General features: G+C 39.5%; 1 protein-coding gene across 1 annotated transcript in view; it reads left to right on the top strand.

Moving 5' to 3' along the window:
• The first annotated feature begins 4,178 nt into the window (after positions 1–4,178).
• cfap74 (cilia and flagella associated protein 74) overlaps positions 4,179–19,317 on the top strand; it is a 37,083-nt gene continuing 21,944 nt past the window's right edge. Inside the window, exons 1-18 of the mRNA XM_076167170.1 lie at positions 4,179–4,284; positions 4,442–4,523; positions 4,923–5,072; positions 5,776–5,874; positions 5,952–6,056; positions 6,597–6,770; positions 7,027–7,137; positions 8,037–8,139; positions 8,385–8,542; positions 8,824–9,025; positions 9,154–9,306; positions 11,758–11,907; positions 12,360–12,478; positions 16,714–16,780; positions 17,295–17,384; positions 18,195–18,377; positions 18,672–18,795; positions 19,199–19,308. Of these exons, the coding sequence (XP_076023285.1) occupies positions 4,179–4,284; positions 4,442–4,523; positions 4,923–5,072; positions 5,776–5,874; positions 5,952–6,056; positions 6,597–6,770; positions 7,027–7,137; positions 8,037–8,139; positions 8,385–8,542; positions 8,824–9,025; positions 9,154–9,306; positions 11,758–11,907; positions 12,360–12,478; positions 16,714–16,780; positions 17,295–17,384; positions 18,195–18,377; positions 18,672–18,795; positions 19,199–19,308 (2,286 nt within the window). The remainder of the gene's footprint in view (positions 4,285–4,441; positions 4,524–4,922; positions 5,073–5,775; positions 5,875–5,951; positions 6,057–6,596; positions 6,771–7,026; positions 7,138–8,036; positions 8,140–8,384; positions 8,543–8,823; positions 9,026–9,153; positions 9,307–11,757; positions 11,908–12,359; positions 12,479–16,713; positions 16,781–17,294; positions 17,385–18,194; positions 18,378–18,671; positions 18,796–19,198; positions 19,309–19,317) is intronic.

Below are 19,317 nucleotides of genomic sequence, written 5' to 3'. Positions count from 1 at the left end.
AACACCCTTTCACATCAGGGACCAAGAACCATAGATTATCTTTTCAGAACTTCTGAGTAAATAAACCAAAGTACAGTGAAGTATGATTAGGCCAGTATGCATCACAGACATATTGTATACTCAGTAATATTCAGAATTAGTATATGAAGTCCTTGTAGTATCTAAAAGAGATAGTATCAACGCCTGTCGAAATGTCCTTGAGCAAGACACTTAACACCCTAACTGGTCCTAACATGCAGGTTGGCGCCCTGCATGGTATGCCCCAGACATCAGTGTATGGAGGAATTTGAGGTCTTTGTAAAGTTCTTTGGATAAAAGTGCTATACAGTCCATATAGGTAGTAGAGTCCTTTTACAATGAAATCAGTTCTGGTGGGTAAAGCAACTTCTATACTCAGGTAAAACCTTGATAGGGCGTGATAGGGTGGTACAAACTCATACACAGCTTGTTATCATTCATTCTAGTTAAAACTCATTCTTGACATATTTGTACATAATGAGTGGTTTGCATTTGCTGTCAATATTCATAGATATTTTTGTTTCTATTGTATTTACTTTATTGCTATTTGCACTCCGGTTAGATCCAACCTGTGTTTCATATCATGTTGGAATATCTGTTTGAATATTATGGTGATATGATATTCTTAAACATCTGCAGTATGGTAATAATACTATTAATCTATACACTCCTGGAGGAATATTATATATGTTCGTTTGTATCGAAGTTCATTAATGCAGCCAGGTGAGCATTAATACCCAATATTCTCCCATATGTTACTGAAAGGTACCTAATATACAGTATTTATACTAAAGTGGAATAGGCAAGGTCAAATAACTCAAACATTGTTCCTCAGTGCAGTTTTCTCTGTTTGACACATTGTACACACAGTATGCTGGTAACATTTTCAGCAATTGTTCTTCTTGAAATGATGGATTATTTTGCAGTTAGTGAGGCTCCTGTTTGGAAGCTGATATGGCCTCTTTGGAGCTCGGTTTGTTATTTCCTGCAGCTCAGAAAACATAACGGCCAGATTTCATTTGTTGCTGCCAAATTGTTCAAAATAGCATTCAGTCTACAACCTACTTCTGAGACACTGTAACTGTAACCATTTAGAATATCAAAGCAGGTGCTTTCCTATTTGGTGTTCACATTTTTTTTCAACCCCTTCTAAAACTCCATGAAGTTCAGAAAAATCACAATAAAGGCATACTTATGGACCAAGAAGCTCATGTGAAAGGTAAACATGAATTCAATGTATGGTTTCAATTAATGTTACTGATTCTCATTAGGTATCTTTCGAATATTTAATGGATTTATTATTTTACAGAAATATACGGTAATGTGCACTGAGTTAGGATCATCTCCATAAGCATTATAATCTCCACTCATTCTGATTAAACAATAACATATAAGCTTTGTTTGAAGCCTTTTATCGATGCAGGCTTATATTTTCCATCATTGAATGTTTGATGTGCTGTAAGGAATTCAGTGCTGCACCTGCCCTGGCTTCTGCTGCCTTGCCCTGGGGAGGAGAGGCAGGCCAAAGTAACTGTGGAATAAAACTCTCTCTGTGCCTCCTACAGGACCTTCCACCTGGACAAGCAGTGTAAGCTTGTCCAGGTGAAGCTTAATGTCAAAGCTCTTTGACATGAAGATCCTACAACACACTGTATTCAGACTGCCTTCCCTCCCTCAAACACAAACCATTTCATATTCCCTTTTTGGGGCACAGCTTCATGTATTCTCTCTCAAGATCTTTACTCACCCTATTTTTTTTCCTGCTGTTGATCTTTTCTTTATGTGAGTTGGTAACTTTTCCATGGCAACACTATAATATTCCCATTTCATACTGTGTTATAAAACACATAAACACACACTCCCCTTCTTTCTCTTCTGAATTCCCTTTAACTTTATGGTGAACTGAAGGCAGTTTGCACTGTACCAAATGTAAGAGTATCCTTTCAGTCAGCAGCCTATTGTGCCAATTCAAAACAGATCAACTGGAATTGAATGTCTTTTGCTGTGTAAATCAGATAGTGTGATATCTTGGTTTTCCATGCTTCACAAAGGATTTTGCGTATTTCACAGATGTAATCATTTTCTTTCAGACGTGAGGATATTTTCTGCTGAGTGGCTTGGCCCTATATCAGTATAAAAAATAGAGCAGCAAGCAGTGTTGGTGAAGGCAATTATCCAACTGTCATTCAACTGGAAAAGTCAGAAAAGATCATTGTTTCCCTTATGTGGAACAGCTTCTTCCAAATATTAATCGAATATTAATCAGTGATTGAAATTCATTTAGTCAAGAGTCATTTAGTGATTATGTTTCAGTTACTTTTATTTGTCTGTTGTTAAGCAAGATGCTAAAATATACAGGGAAAATTAAGGTGTTAAACCAATGAAGATGTCCACTAGTGAACATTCTAAAACACTCTTTGTTTTGGCGTTGAAACCATCCCTTTAAATTTAGGAAGAAGTACGGTATTAATCCCTGAGGGGAAAGTCAAATATATATATATAAATAAATTCAAATTTATATTAGTTTCTGCCAAAACCTTTTATGAAAACTGATTTTAGATTGGAACAAACGTAAAGCAACTGATGTATTTAGTTGATATTCAATACAAGTATTCTTTATCATACCAAAGAGCAGGAGCTTGTTAGTGAATTCAGCTGGTGAAAGGTTTGATTGGAGTGGACACCAGCAGCCTCTGTGTCTATGGGTCTGATCTGCCCCTCGTGGTATGGCCTATATGACATCAACTGCGTACATCTTAAACATATGCATTTAGTTAACACATGAAGCTCAGCTCACTCTACATCTGATGGGATTTTCCTGGGTGGGACTAGATTAGTGTGATATGTTTAATTGGCCTTAACTCAGTGGTCTGAACAAGCAATTGTAACCATTGTACAAATCATTCCCACACAGTGAAAACAAAAAAAGAAAAAAGAATCTATTTTCTATTGTGCTTTCCTGTTTTTCCATCTTTGTGTCCTCGTCGTTTGATCAGAACAGATGAACAGACACAACAGTCTGTACAGATTTAGATTGACACGCTATTGTGTTTGCAACAGGACTGGTGCACGAATGTAAAAATAGCTTAAACATATCCAGTTCCACATCTTTCTTGGCAAATGTTTGGCAACATCATGGAAGATGGCAACATACATTGTCCCTATATCTAGTCTAGATATATATGCCATTCCTGTTTAATCTGATGCTGTTTTGTCTGAATAGTTGATAAGAAAAGTTAAGTCTGTTGAAAATAACCCAACTGTATGGAACTTGATTATTTATTTATTTATTTTTTGGTATTTCTTTTTATTGAAGCAAACATTTTACATGAGATAAAGAGAAAGAAAGGTTGTATTGTAATCATTATTTTTATAATTATTGTTGTTTAACTTTTTTTTGTCGAGTCTAAGGTAGAATAGGCAGTATGAGGTACAAGTAGATTGAAATTGAAATAGCAGGAAGCCACAGCCGCTGGAGGTTGTGAGAACATGGCGCAGTAATGTGGACGCAGAGTCCAGGGTGGCATAAGGGATGGAGTCAGGGAACTCAATTCTTAACTGTAATATATTAGCAGTAATATTTGTTGTTGATTATGTAAAACTAGTGGTAATAATTAAAGTTATTGCGATATTCCTTTTTTGATATGAACATTTTATCTGTTTATTTACCTCCTGTCCCTGTTTGGGGGCGGCCCGAGGGTGGAGCACTTCCGCTTACTTCTCGTCTCCATGGAAACAGAAATAGACCTGGCGGATTAACTTTTAAGGTAGGGAATAAAGTAATACTTGGATGCTATTTGACAAAAAGCCTGGCTACATGAGGTAACGTCTCCATTCAGCTATTTTATACGCGTCGTAATGTCCAAACCCAGCTCGTATTGTGGAGAAGTAGTTCAGTGTTGTGGTTTTGTGCCGTTTGTAGTTAAGCTAGCTGAGAGCTGCACACCAAGCTTCATTCACAACTCTATTGAGTGTTTCCTTGCTTCAAACAATGTTCGCTTAACATGCTTTAGAATGCAATACGAGCATTCTATCAAATCGGCATACAGAGAATTCAACACGAAACATTTAAGGTACTTAAAGAGTACTGTTGATGAATTACAGTTAGTATTACTATTTGTCTGATACTGTATCCCTGATTTGTGGATTAACAAGGTGAAATGAACACGAAAGACAGAGAAAGTCCTTGTGACGTGGTATCACAGAGGTGTGGACACAGAGAGGGCAGCAGCATGTCCAGTGAAAGGACGGATAAGGACACAGAGGGTGAGTTATTTACATGAATCCAAAAGCAACACACTCACTGCTTATTTATAATTCACCAAGAATGTGTCAAGAATGCATGTTGACAGCATCAGCAAACAGAGGAGTTGAATAGAGTTTACAGTCGATATTCTCTGTTAATTTGAACTGCATATTTCAGATGAAGGCCCTGCTGAGGAGACCTTCAGGGATGAAGACCCAGCCACTCTTCCTCATTTAGAGTGGTTGGAAGCATTGTATGAGTGGGTATATCCTGCTTTCTTTTGAGTCAATTCTGTTGGGAAGTGGAAAATACTGATTAACTTTTCTGTTTTTTACAAATCTAACCATTTGATCATCTAAATGTTGTTTTTGCCTTATAACAATATATAAAAGGGGGTTTTATCACTTTAGCCACTGTGGTTTTTAATATGATGTTTCATTTAGAAAAATAATGAACAAACGCTAAAGCCCTATTTTTTGTTTTGTTTTTTTAAATAACCGATTTTGAACAGTATGTACCCATCATGGGATTATGTAACACATATCCATTTGCAAACACCCTCAGGTGTATCTAATTTTATGTATATATGTACAGTATAATTGAATTTTGCATTAACCATGCAACCTTTTCCAAATGTCATTTTTGTATCCGCCTCTAGGAAAGACAGTGATGGTGACCTTGTGGTGGAGGCTGACAATGGTGGAAAGCGGATTTATGCCGAGACAGCACGGATGTTCAAGCTGAGACGAAACCTGGACCAGCTGGACTGCTTTCCCCGCCAGAAGGAGTGTGACGTGCTGAAAGCCAGGTCTGGGCCTGGAAAAGCAGCAGATTCTAGTGTTGGCTTGTTATCCTCCATATAGGTCCCTTTCACTGTTTAGGTTCTACTTTTTTATTTGTCTGAAAAAAAACTTCAGCTGTTAGTCTGAGACAAAACTAGCCTATCTTTGATTTCTGAAAATATTTCCTCTTGCCTTTTTGCCCTCCTTCCTCAGGGCTATTATTTCTGTACCAATAGATTTAGCAATTTGCAGCAAATGGTTTGAGTTGAACAGAGAACATTTCACATAATGTCTTCTCTCCCCACTTTGCCTTTTTGTCTGAACTATGAGCCATTAAGTACCCAATGAACTGTGTTGCAAGCCCTACAGCACAAAATGTCTGTCATTTTCCTCCAGCACAAAGCCTCACAGGTCAATGTGGAGCTGTTCTTGAATTCAAGGGATTGTAAGCACACTTACCGTGGGTTTTTTATTATTCCAGTCACAGATTCTTGTTGCACACCATTAGATTTTGAAAACAACGCTGCTGTTGATGTGTGTGTCTGCTTGCTGATGCTTCTCAATTTCTTCTTTGAATGACCCTCAGCCAACAGAATGACCTTTCTTTTGCAACACAAAAAGATTAATTTGCCAAATGTGCAGCCTTTAAAAATGTCCTTCTGATCTGCGTTAAGCTAAGTCAACATTTGGACTTTTCCCTATAGTGGTAATATGTCCTTTATTTTTCAGAGAAGAGCTTAAACTCTGTTGTCAGAACATTGAAGGCTTGGTAGAGCAGAGGCACACTTTGGAGGAAGAGATAGAGCGAGAGAAAGCGGCTGATAATAGGTGAATACGTTATATTAACAAATAATGGCTGCTCTGTTTCAGTCCTCCCCTGTATTAGATTGTTTCTTATTTTGCAGTGCAACGGTGTTACGTTTGCAAGCCCAGCATAAGCGTCTATGTCAGGAGCTGCAGAGTGAAGAAGATCTAGAGGCCCACATCAAGACCAGCTTGACACAGCACCTGTCCAGAAGCGGCTTCCAGACCTCGTAACTGTCTCCACTTTTCCCTCACTGTTGTGTTTTCCTTTGTGTCTTAATTGGGCGACACTGAGTCTGTTCACAATATAATATCAAACTCACCTTATTGTGATGATACAGTGCAGTCTGGTGTATGAGCTCTTTTATATCCATCCATCTAAGTCGATTTTCAATGAAAGGGCATATCTTATAATAGACTCATTAAGAGTTTGGCGTTCTGTAGCTGCCTCACAACAAAAACTGTCAACTGTACTCATTGGTAGAAAGCTTTGTCAACTAAATACAAGCGATTTCAGAAATAATCAATTATGATGAATGAATTATGATGAAAAAACAAAACAATAGCGTCATCAATAACAATAACTAAGAGCGTACAGCATAGCAATGTGACGCCAGAGGCCAGCAGCGCTCTGACGTCAGAGATCTGGAGCTTTAATACCAGAGCGCTAATAACTATTATTCTCTCCGCGCTTGTTTTATTTTTCGGGTCGCGCTTTTAAACTGGTAGTTGCGCCCGTATTCCAGATTGCTATCTGAAGCCATACAAACTGTATTTGGCAGGTTATCGTCACTTCGGCTGGAGATGGAGGAGGAAGAGCGGGTCTTCCCGTCGCTGAAGGCACAGAAGGCACCAGCGAGACTGCAGCAGGAGAGGAAAGCCAGCCAGAAGCTGCTGCTCAGCATGCAGCAGCGCAGAGAGTATGGACAAACACAACACTTTCCCTTTTAGTTTTGTGTATGACTAAAGCATTATGCATGACTCATATTATTAAACAAGTGTGTGAAGGAAATATGTGAAATACTGCTGCATGTATAGATGTAATATTATATATGATTCATTTGTGCACTCAAGCGAGACAAAAAGCAACTCAAACAAGATAAAAATGCAACATAATCTGAACACTGTGTGTGTGTGTGTGTGTGTGTGTGTGTGTGTGTGAACTTGCTTTTGTAGTAAAGAGGCAGCCATGCAGGAGGGAGAGGAGATTGATAGTCAGAAGAAATTAGAGGATGACCAGGCGAGTCACAAGAAACCTGCGAAATACCTGAAAAAAACCCTTAAAAGGTAAATAATCGTTTAAACCAATAAACAAGAACATGCAACAGTATAGAATTTCACATTCAGGACAGAGACGATACATACAGCCATGGGTATAAATCCATATAGCGATGTGTGTAAAAAAGAACTGATATAATAACTGTTTGCAGAATAAAGGTCAATAATTTGCGTGAATTTCCATCCACTCTAGTCAGACAGCAATTATCTATAACATATATGTGTATATATATGCTGTATACATATTGTAGAGATAATCACGTTGATTGTTTAGACATGTAGTGAGTTGTTTTTAGCCACTAAGGCTGGAAATCCAGAATGGTGACCATGGCTCCACTATGCAATCCTTTTAAAGTGCTATGTTGTGCTGTGCATCAGGTAAGTAAAGTAAGTAACTAATCTACTGTAAAGCATGCAGTTATCAAGTAATGAGACATGACACAAATGAACCTTATACAAGTATTTTATAAAGACTACTTGCCAAAGTTGGAAATATAATTATCTGCTACCTTTGTCAGCCTTGGTATAAATATTACTTTACTACTCCAACAAGTGTAGAACTCTGTTGCCTAGTAACAGCCAAAAGTATCAGCCTTCGAGAGAACAACAGATCTGCAGTCTTCCCTTTAAACAGAAGGAAGACCTGTATGGTTTGTCTGCCAAGGCTGTATTTGCATTTGTGTAATCATCTTCAGCTTGTTTGAAGCTGTATTTTCCAAATAATTTCCCCAATACATACTTTCATTCATTTTAATTCCCAGCAGTATTTATGTCAGAGCAGAAAGGCAAAGTTTAGGAAGGATTTCTCATAATAATCATCATTGTTTCTCAGTTTTTGTACTGCAATGTATGTGTTTGTGCATGCATTCATTCGAAGGTTTGGTCATCTTCTTTTCTCTTTCATCCAGGATGCAGCAGAAAGAGGCTGAAAAGGAGCAGCTGAACAGGGAGTTACTGCAGAAAAGGATGCAGGCTGTCATGTCACTGAAATCTAACATTGCAGCTGCTCAAGTAAGCCACAGCCCCTACACCCCACCCCCACAGAATGGAAGATGCTGTGACAACAGTGGTGTCGTTTTAGTAACATATATATTCAGTAGCAGTAGATTGCAGTTGTATGTATTGGCAACATTTTCAGAACATTCATAAGGCACTCACAATACAACAACAAGAGAAATCATGTAGAAATCACATTTAGATAGATAGATAGATAGATAGATAGATAGATTTTTCATAATGTGCTGTTGTTCCCGTAGGAGAGCTTAATGGTCCAACAAAGCAGAACCAAAGCAAACACTCAGAAGAAAGAGCATCAACAGAGACAACTACAGCAATCTCTGCAGGCTCAAGGCATCAATAGTATCAAGCATATGCACTACCACAACCAACTGGAGGAGTTAAAAAAGAAAAAAGAGTATGTTCCCTCCCCTCTCTTCTCTTCTCTTCTCTTCTCTTCTCTTCTCTTCTCTTCTCTTCTCTTCTCTTCTCTTCTCTTCTCTCCTCTCCTCTCCTCTCCTCCGCTCTCCTCTCCTCTCCTCTCCTCTCCTCTCCTCTCCTCTCCTTTCCTCACCCACGAACATGTCCTCTACTCCTACACTATGCAGCATTGTGTGGGTGTTTTCTCTCGATGTGTGCTGAGGAAAACATGACCCTATTTTTTGTATAATGCAGTGTTGTTCGATTTTCTCTTCTCAGGGAACTCGAAGAGAGGCAGAAGTCAAAGAGGGTCGAAATCGTGGCTAAAATCCTTCAGGAGGAACAGCTGGTAAACAGGAGGAAGATGCTAAAGCCTAAAGCCACCACTGACAACGCTCCATATCTGGGAAGGGCAAGTGAAAAGCTCCAGGAATACCTGGATCGCAGCCCTCTGTCAGCCACACAGGAGGGAGGCAGTAGTGTGAGTGGATGATGAGATCCCAGATGCCAGTTGTGAAAACAACAGATTTTTACAAAGATTTTGTGTAATTCCATTAATTATTATGTGTATGTGTGTGTTCCCACGTGTGTTGTGTATTTGGCCACCAGCTGAGAGAGTTTCATGACACCAGCAGCTCATCCTCTGCAACCTCTGACCTTGAAGACTTGGAGGAAACCACTTACCATGAAGAGGAACAACAAAGTCTTCATGACAACCTGGCTGAGCCTGAGTTTTTGGGGCTCTGGAAACATAACGACAAGGTGCAAAGACACATCAGCTATTGCCAACCAAAGACCAATCCCTGCCAGCTACTAAAATTATACACTCATAAATCATGTCCCACTCACAGCAGGGACATCATTTTCTCTATGGCTTTGCTCACACAATTATTCAATGGATAAATCCCCACCTGCAGCCCGTTGAAAATATATTGTATGCACTATAGCAATGAAAACCTAATAATAACTGTTTTAAATGTATCGCGTGGCAGGTTTAAATGTATAATTATTCAAATACAAACAAATAGTCGCCCTATTACAACAATATGAAACCAGTATTTATTGACAATAACAATTCAGTCTTTGGTATTAATCGTTATTCTACAGTCATGACAGTCCAGGAAATGTAATTTAATTTGAAAATGTTATTTTCCAGGCTTGGAAATGTTTGGGAAATTGAGCTATGCCAAACATTTTGAAGTTATGGAAATTCTAATGAAAGATATTTTCTTCCAAAACTTTGCTCTGGTATCATCACAGCAAACTAGCAAGTGATGATTGTTATGAGAAATTGTATTGTGATCCTGTATTTTCAAATGACTACCAGTTTTACCCACAAAATTTTACTTATCCGCTAGACTAAAGGTATCTGGCAGCAACGTCTTCAGGTCATCATCATAGTATGCAAAGACACATCAGGCAAATGTTCTTTCAACCTCTTCTAGCTATTTAGCTGCTAAAATATGTGAGTTAAGACTAAAATAGACCTAACTTTTGGCTGTATGTCAATATTACAAGTTTGTGATTCTTGTGATACTCTTTGAATGACATTCGCTATCACTCATGTGTAAAAAGTTTAGTTTAGATGTTAAGAAGATATATAGAATGTTATTTATTACACCACCAAACCTGGATGATGTAAGACTTAAGATACAAACAACATAACAATTTCCCCAATACTGTTAAATTGTGTATTTGGAAAAATCTCATTGATATGGTCAGAAAATTACTAATTATGGAACAATAATGCCAGTCTAAAAGATACATTTTGATCAGGATCTTTAGCTACAGGAATGAACAACAGTGTGATGGATCTGGAGGATGTGTTTGCCTGTCCTCTCCTCACAGGATATGTTGAGCCATTCCCATTATATGATGTTGTCCTTTGATGATGTCGCCAGTGGCTGATATGTAATCGGTTAGGGTACATCACATCCATCATATCAGGGGTGAATGACAATTATTGTGTCTGACTTTGCTACATGAATAGTCGATTCATTAAGTGCCTTGCTCAAGGGCTGCTTCTGTGATAGTTGCTGAATTGCTTAAGGGTTTCGAGCTCACTGCCACAGAAGTGACTTGGTGGCCCTGTGTTGAAATGTGTGGTGACAGCCATCACTTCACATTGTGCTGTTGCATTTGAAGGCTACAAATCCAAACACGATTTTACAGTTAAGAGCTTCGAGCAAGAGATAAGTCAAGTGGAAATGATCTTTCCTCCAAACACAAAGCTCACACTGATGCCCTTATCAAAGGCTGTGCACTGGGTCTTTGGACAGTAGTGGTAACTGCATTGGACACACGTAATGTAACTTTACAAATAATATGGTTTAAAGGGTTGAGAATTATGTTGATAATGATAATGTTGCCAATTTATAGAAATATATTTTGTATCACAAAAGCCTACACAGCACAGTTATAGAGTTTCCCCTGCATGGTCCCCCAGAAAGGTGGTTTAACTTTACAGGTCCAGAATAAATTATCGGGCTCTGCATTCCTTTGCAGGTGAAAATCAATTTTAACTTCAGAGTCGGTGTAACCAGCCTAAGCAGGAGTAAAATGAGCAGACCCCTGGTCCTGACTTATAGAGTAGCTTTGAAGTTGTCTGAAGAAAAAATCAGGTTGAGGAAATTGAGAAGCACTCTTTTATGGTTTCTGGAAGATTCTCAAGAGTTGTGTATTGTTGGTTTAAATGTGAATGAAGGCACGCTTAACATCTGTATATGATGGGGTAATGGCTGTGTCGACGTGAAAGGTGGTTCATTTTCACCTCAGGGATCCCTAGAAGCTCAATGTAGCCATCAAGCACATGCTTTGTCGTTCTACCCTACGTTCTGCTTCTAGTGAGGAGAGACAAAAATAACATATTTTATTTTTGCTGTTCTTTGGCACTGTCATGTGGCCATTCCAGCCCTGAGCTGCTCTGTGCATGCTGCTCTCAGCAGTACTTACATGCTTGTCACAATGATGTTGCCATGTCATCATCACAGGGTGGCACACAGTATTGTTCATTTCCAGCTATTCGCCATCTAGTGTATCAGGACAAAGTATATAACATCACTCCTGATGCCATTACTTTGGCAATTTATATTAATGTTTTAATCCAAAAGCATATAATAATGCAATGTTAGTCTTATCAAAGTGATGATTGATAATGACATTATGAGCAGATGCTCTCTGTCTTGCCCTCACTCTCTCTCTTTCTGCTTACAGACAACCATGGATGAGAGGACTAAATTTGACGTAAACCTGGAAGTACCTTTGATGGCTACTGAAACGCTCAACCTGCCTGTTAAAAATGTTTGTGGAAAAGAGCAAAGGGGGATTCCATTCATCAGTAAACCAGAGGTCATCCTGTACAAGGTACCACTAATTGTAAATGGTAAACGGACTGTACTTATATATAGCGCTTTTCTCCAAAACACTTTACAATGACCTCACATTCATCCATTCATACACTGATGGCAGAAGCATACCATGCAAAGAAGCCAGCCTGCACATCAGGAGCACTTAGGGGTTCAGTATCTTGCTCAACAACACAACAGGCTGTCTAGGAGCCCGGAATCAAACCAGGAACCTTCTGATCTCTAGACGACCGCTCTAACATCCTAAATCATGCAGCCCCCACTCATGAAAAGACTTTATAATAGGAATTCAGGGATTCTAGGCAATGTATTGCTAATTAATGTCCCTGTTATATGCTTCTTGCATTCATTTAAAGCATTTTCCGCTTGCAAATGTTGATTTGCCTTTATTCTACTTTTGGCATTGAATTATAAATAGAAAATATCTTACTGACAAAATGCTTCTTGCAGGATTTTGAAGTGGGGAAAACATATAAGAGGAAGATCAGCGTAACGAACATCAGCTACACCACAAGCTGCCTCAAACTTCTGGGGGTCTCAGATGGACTGATGGATTTTGTCTCTATCAAGTAAGATTTTACATAAAAAGTCACTTTTTCACCTTTTTGAACCTTTGAGTCATACCTTCATTTAGTCAATGATGTCTGATGTGGAAGTATCTAGAGATCTGTCACTACTATAATCCTTAATTTTGAGCCTAAAGAACAGTCTCCCATTTTGGCAAACACAGTATACTCGTTTTCCCCATACAGGCACAGTGTGTGTACCCAGCACAGACACACAGGGGGAAGCTCCTACCCTAAACTGTGTCAAAAGGTTTCAACAACCTCAACTCCTCTTATTCTCATGTTGCATCATGTTCGCTGGTAACCTGGTTTATCAATAAATATAAATATGGTATATCAAGAAAACTATCTCCTTCTGAATTTAGCAGTTTCATCACAATTTAGTTTTCCTAAGCTAGGCTAGTACTACTAGAGAGAGAAGAGAGAAACTTTATTGGGTCAAATCACATGCGAACACGTCAATCTGAAATTTGTCTTACGCGCCTTGCTCGGAAGTGCCCTGGAGGCTGCCAGTCCATTTTCTTGGTCCATATGGGACTCAACCAGCGATCCTCTGGTTCCCAAGCTGAGTCCATATGGACTGAGAGCCTGCCGCCACCAGACTACTCAGAGATTCAACCAATATCAATCTTCAACATGTTGAGACCCCCGCTTTATGCTTACAATCTTGTTGTGCCTGGGCTGAGGAGGAAATGAGGAAATGACACATGATCCAACATGGAGTGAGATTCTTTCCATGCTCCAGTAAAAGGCCAGCCAACGATCACAATACTTGAACTCTTTTGTTTTTATATTTACAGTGCAAAGTTTTAGGGAGAAAAACAAAGGGAATAACAACACACAAAACAGATCTCAAAACCTTAGCTTACCTGCAGGAATATAAGGAAACCAAAATACAGAGGTATATACTAACTCCTAGCCAGAAACCAGGAGAAAGCATCCAAATAAAAAATAACCACCACACCTGAAACTCATATCTTCCCACTCTCACAATCAGAGAGAGAGAGGGAGACGATACCTGTTTCCGTGGAGGGAGGGACAACAAACAAAACAATATACATAGCAATCTACAATTGCCTCTCAGTGGCCCATCCCTGAGCTTATGAAGCCAGTACATCCATTGTGGGTCTAGTTTGAAGAAACTGCAAACAATCAAACAGAATTATTAGTATTGACAACTCAAGACAAGTCAAGGCAAATGATGGAACATCCTCCTGTATCTCCACTTACAATCCAAACATTTTCATGTCATCAAGACGTTGGAGTGGGCGTGAAAACCAAGCCTGTCCTCCCACAGTTTGGATCAGCACACTCACAGCTCTCTTATGAGTGTCAGTGCAATCAGTCTCTGCTGTCTCTTCTCTCTCAGCCTGCCAGCACCCTTCAGGCCAAGCAAAGATACAATGTTCTCCGGGTCATTCGCTGTGTATCACTTTCCAATTCGGCCCTCCAGACTTGATGTAGTTATGTTGTCTGTCTTCTCACCCTCTTCCTGCATGACTGAGTGAAGATAGTCCCATAGTACAGCACAATGAACCCAAAGCTACTGATATGGCTTTGATTCAGGGCCAGATCATATCACTTTCTTGCCTTGTATTTTGAGCTGTATACAGTATTTCATTCAGTCAGGCCCCATCATACAGTCTAGGTCTGTTACTCGAGGTTGCCGAGTTTGAGTACATCCCACTGATTATTCATGCTACACTGAGATTTGTCGTGACTGATTTGAACTGCTCATTCTGCCTAATACATTTGTTGTATTTTTCAACCATCTCTTTTGCTGCATCTTTGGCCAGACTCAAAGCACAATTAGTCAGTATACACTTAGTGCACGCCTGGCTCAACTGATTTCAGTGTACCTGCAGCAGGGTTATTATTGTAAAAGCAATATCGAGAGAGATTAGATGCATGCCAATCAGGTGATTTTTGCCCATCCACTGTAGCAATCACGCAGTCAGCGTATTTAATGGCTTCTCTGTGTAAAACCTGCTGATCGTTCCCATTAAAATCCAACTGTATTGAACTTGAAAGTTGTAATTGTTCACCTGGCTTAACACATTTGCACAGCAGGAGAGAGAGAAACAAGAATCAGAAACACACTGGGCTTTTTCACACCAGCCCACAATTCCCTTTACGCCCCCTGAAATTCTAAAAATGGCTTCCCATCCCGCTATACCCCTTGACCAGTGTAGGTGTATTTGAACAAGAATGGGCTCTGCGGTTTCTTTTCACTACTTGGAGAAGAGCCACAACAGCCCAGGCTTGCCAGTCTTCGTAAGAAAGCCATGCAGTGTCACTTCATTGCATTGCATTCATGCATTGCAAAAGACTGGAGAAGACAAAATCACCCCTCTGTGGTCTGTGGGCTGGAGTAAATGTGGTAAACAATAGAAACTGGATCACCATCACACCTATAGTTTGTTTAGTTTGGTCTAAATTATGTGTAGAAAACATTTCTGAAAACTATTGAGTGATCACAAAAAATGTACACGTTTCTACAGAAGAAAACAAAGCATCATACATGTTCAGATGGTATAGATTCTCACACGCACTCAATTTAAGAGCAGAGCATGTACCTTCAGCCTGCCTTTCATTTGTCTGAAAGACTTTGTCCCCAAGTGTGATTGTTGTTGTGCTAAAAGGCAAGCACACTCTTCCAGTGGTTTCACGACAGCAATGAATGGAAATAACTTTTTCTGGCTCTCAAAAGATCCTATGTAAACCATTCTGAGCTTCGCCAAACCAGACATAGCCAGCAAAATACCAGTTTATATCTACTCGGTAAGTGGCATGAGATAATCATTCAGTACTGGAAATCTCTACACAGCTGATGAACACACCCACATCTGTGTTAACAGAAACACAGGGCCAACTTTCAGCAGCCTTAACCCTTCACCTGTGCAAAGGCTTCCTTGATTGAACCAAAACTGGTCACAAATAATCTTCCAAAACAGCTGAATGTTAATGTTGTACCAGTAAAAGCACTGGGGTTTCGATGAATGGACCAAAATGTGTGCAATTTGTATGGCTAACTAAGTACGGCAGCAAGAGTGTCACATATGTCATCTTTTGCTATCAGATTTACTGATGCTCTCAGAAGTGGTTATGAAAGTGAGGGTGTTTAAGCTCTGTCAAAGTAAATATTTTACAAGATCAGTGGTTGATTTACTGTTGTAGAAGCCAATGAAGAGCAGCCAGGATTTATAATATAACACACAGCAGCCTTATCATTTGAGCTGATGGCACTGAGTGGATACAGTGTGCAGTATGGCCTGGTTTGTAGCATTTTATATAGGCCTCTGCCAACGCTGCCTCGCTCAGCATTTAATCCCAAGTGACCTGTTCTATTTTTCTTCCTATTTTTATCCCACCTGACCTTAAGCTAGAAAATAAGAATTGTTGCTACCTATATACAGTATAATGTAAAACAAATTTACCAATTGGTAAAACAAATTTACCAATTTGTTTTTCTAAACAAATTTACCAATTTGTTTTACCCAAAGTTTTACCCAAAGTTCCATGTGGAATTTTTTAGTCATCATCAAAATTATTCCTATCTGCCAGATGGAATTCTTTCATACCCCTCCAGATCACAATGGGCAGCTGGATTGAAGGCTTAGCCAGCCTACCTCGAGTTCTTCACCTCACATAAAATACAGAAGAAGAACAGCAAAGAAGGATGGCCTGCTAAGTTAGATTTCTGCTCCGGTGTCTACAGTTTAATAGGATATGATTAATGAAGTATTGAAAATGTTCCTCTTTTTCTCACTGCAGTGTTTTCATTAGCAACAATTGCCTTTTCTTCTTTTTGTTTTTTGTGCCATGCAAACTGAGTATCGGGTTGACTCTTGATCCCAACTCTTTCTCTTATATCCACTCCTACGCGATTCATCATACTTATTCATGAGTATTGATTGGGTACTCATCTTAAGCTGCAGTTCGTTGTTGAATACTGCATCTTTCCACTGTGGAAAATAATAGCTGATGTATAAATACAAGATAAATACAACATGTTTCCCTTCAGGTTTCTTTTGTTTTCGATGCATACATACAGTATGTGAAAGACCATGCAAACACATCTATCTTTTAAAGTGGAACTCACCAAAATGATCAGAATCAAATCCGATCAATGGTATTCTTATACTCAGTTATACAGTATTTTATTTTATAGATGAGTTTCTCCACTTACATTGCAAATCGCATTAAAACCTTATCATGATTTTTTCATTTTATTCCAGCTTTGAGCCTCCTGGGTCTTTGTGTACTGGGATGTCCTGTGACATGCAGGTTGTTTTCCAACCAATGGTGAGTTCACCAAATCCTTTAGGCATCTACATGCTCCAGTTAGTGGCCAAATTAAGGCTCTTACACTGAAAGCAGCAGAGACACACATCATTGAATGTCGTTCAAACGGTTTTTAAACTGCCGCATGTTATTGGCCGCTGACATGCTAAGGAAGTAAACCAACAGATGGTGATCTGATTGGAAAAAGAATGTGATGAAATTAATGTCATTGGAGGGAGGGACAACTGAACTGAAGGACCGGTAAGAGGGTGCTGTGATCCTTGAATCTCCCTGGTAGAACCCATGCTAGACACTTACAAGTAGAGCTTTACATTAAAGCATGTGTTTGTTTTTGCAGCTTTCTTCCTGATAATGTGATATTGTAATGGAGATAATTCTATTAAATTTGTATTTTCATAGCTGTCAGGTGAAAGCTAGTGTTTTTGCTTTTGTCCATACCCACTTTTCTCTATTTGGATCCTATTTGACACTTCTTTCTAAATCTAGTGTGCATCTGTCCAATTTTGTGATACAGCTCAATAAGGACCTGGAAGGAGAGATCCAGTTTGCCTCAGCAATGGGTCCGTTCTCTGTTCCAGTCAGATGCACCATAAAGAGATGTGATGTAAGTAACTGGTCGCAGCCTGTTATGGCCACTTAAAGAGAAAACATTTGACGCAAACGTGTGACCAGCAACATATGAGGAGGATGTCATACCCAAGATTAGTAAGGCAAAATTACTTTATTCACAAAGTACAAATTCACATGGTATATATACTGTATATACCTATATATAGAAAACACTAAGACAGTCAGGGTTGCTGATCAGGACCACCTGAGAGAGATAGAGAAGAGAAGAGTGAGAGGCCACCAGAAGGGGGGCTGACTATAAATGATGCTACGTATTCTTATGTTTTAATATACTGTATATCTATGTCTTTCAATGTTTGTCTATATCCTTAATGTAAAATGTTTTGAACAAAAGGAAACTTTTGGTTTCTACTTCTACTTTCCACATGGTTCAATTTATGCACTTAAATGACTGTGTTGTCATATTAGTATCGTGTTCTGGGTGGTTCTAGGTTGCTATAGTGTTAAGGAAGTTGCTAGGTTGTTCCCTAGGTGGTTGTCATGGTGTTGCTTGACTGGTGCTATGGTGTTATCAGTGGTTGGTGTTAAGGTTGAGCAGTTGCTCGGTTGTTGCTAGGTGGTTGTCATGGTATCATTCAGGCTGCATCTCCATCATATCATAGTGTAACGAAGCTGACTGTTTATTTAAGCTTTAAAGGAAACTATTGAGTGTACAGTATAGAACAGTGTAATCAAAATCACCCCTGTTTTCTCTTTATGTGATTTAATACTAAGTACTACTATATGCCCGCAAACTGTCAGGACAGCATTCAAACACTAATTATATGAACTGATCCTTTTCTAGATGGAGGTTGATAGTCAATTCATCAACTTTGGTTCACATGTGGTGGGACAGACTGTTTCGCAGACTATCACTTTAACCAACAAGGGTGCATTAGCCACCGTCTTCAGCCTGGATACAACATGCCTCAGTCCAGAAACTTGCCATGGCCAGATGACATCACAGGCTTCCGCCAGCACACAGCAGGTTAGGCTGTTAATCAAAATTGTTTGTGTTGGAAGATTCATGGTATGGGCAACCCTACTAAGAAATCCAAGGTTTCTTGGCATCTGAAATGGCACAACTAAGACAAAACATTGTTGCAAGAAACTCGCCGCCAGCTCAAAGATCATCATAGGCTGCGGTCTTCTTGGACCGCCACCCAGGATTATATTGGTATTGCTAGGTCTACAAAAGACTATTACACAGAAATTCATTGTAATAAGTATTTTTGCATTATAATATGTGAGTGGGTGTATGTATGCTGTTGTTGGCTGATAGGTGACCACCAGTCCAAACACATCATCTGACAACCACAGGAGTTCTATATCCAGGGCCGCTGGAGAACTCCAGCCAGAGGAAGATAGGCACGAGCTGCCTGTGGCATCCCAGCAAGAGCAGTCTGGTACAACTGACAAACATACACACACACATACATTCTTACTGCACAGAAGTCCATGGCAGCCACCTACCAACACCCCAGTAACCACCCTAGCAACCACTAGAAAATAGTTTTATCCACCTGGCAGCACCCTTGAAGCTATCACAAACACCATAGCAACCCACTATATACACCATAGCAACAACCTCAGTGACCATCAGAATACCATAGCAACCACCCCAGTGACCATCAGAATACCATAGCTACCATAGCAACCACCTACCAGCACCCTGCCAACCATCCCGACTAGCATAGCAACCACATCTGTATTTGAGTAGTTGTTTACAATACATACATTCCCCAATCTCTAAAGTAATAATTTTCTTTTATCAAATTTTGTGTGTGTATGTGTCTGTTGTTGTGTCAGAGGTATCCGTTTCAGGTCCAGAGGAAGTTAGAGAGGCTGAGGGGACGTCTGATATGGAAGCCTTGACGGACCAGAGCAGTTCAGATTCCAGTGACATTACTATAGGAAAAGTAAGTGTT

Source organism: Genypterus blacodes, unplaced genomic scaffold, assembly GCF_046128005.1.
Source record: "Genypterus blacodes isolate CSIRO-AG114 ecotype Tasmania unplaced genomic scaffold, CSIRO-AGI_Gbla_v1 ptg000156l_1, whole genome shotgun sequence".
Taxonomy (NCBI): domain Eukaryota; kingdom Metazoa; phylum Chordata; class Actinopteri; order Ophidiiformes; family Ophidiidae; genus Genypterus; species Genypterus blacodes.
This window is presented reverse-complemented; position numbering and strand designations above follow the sequence as displayed.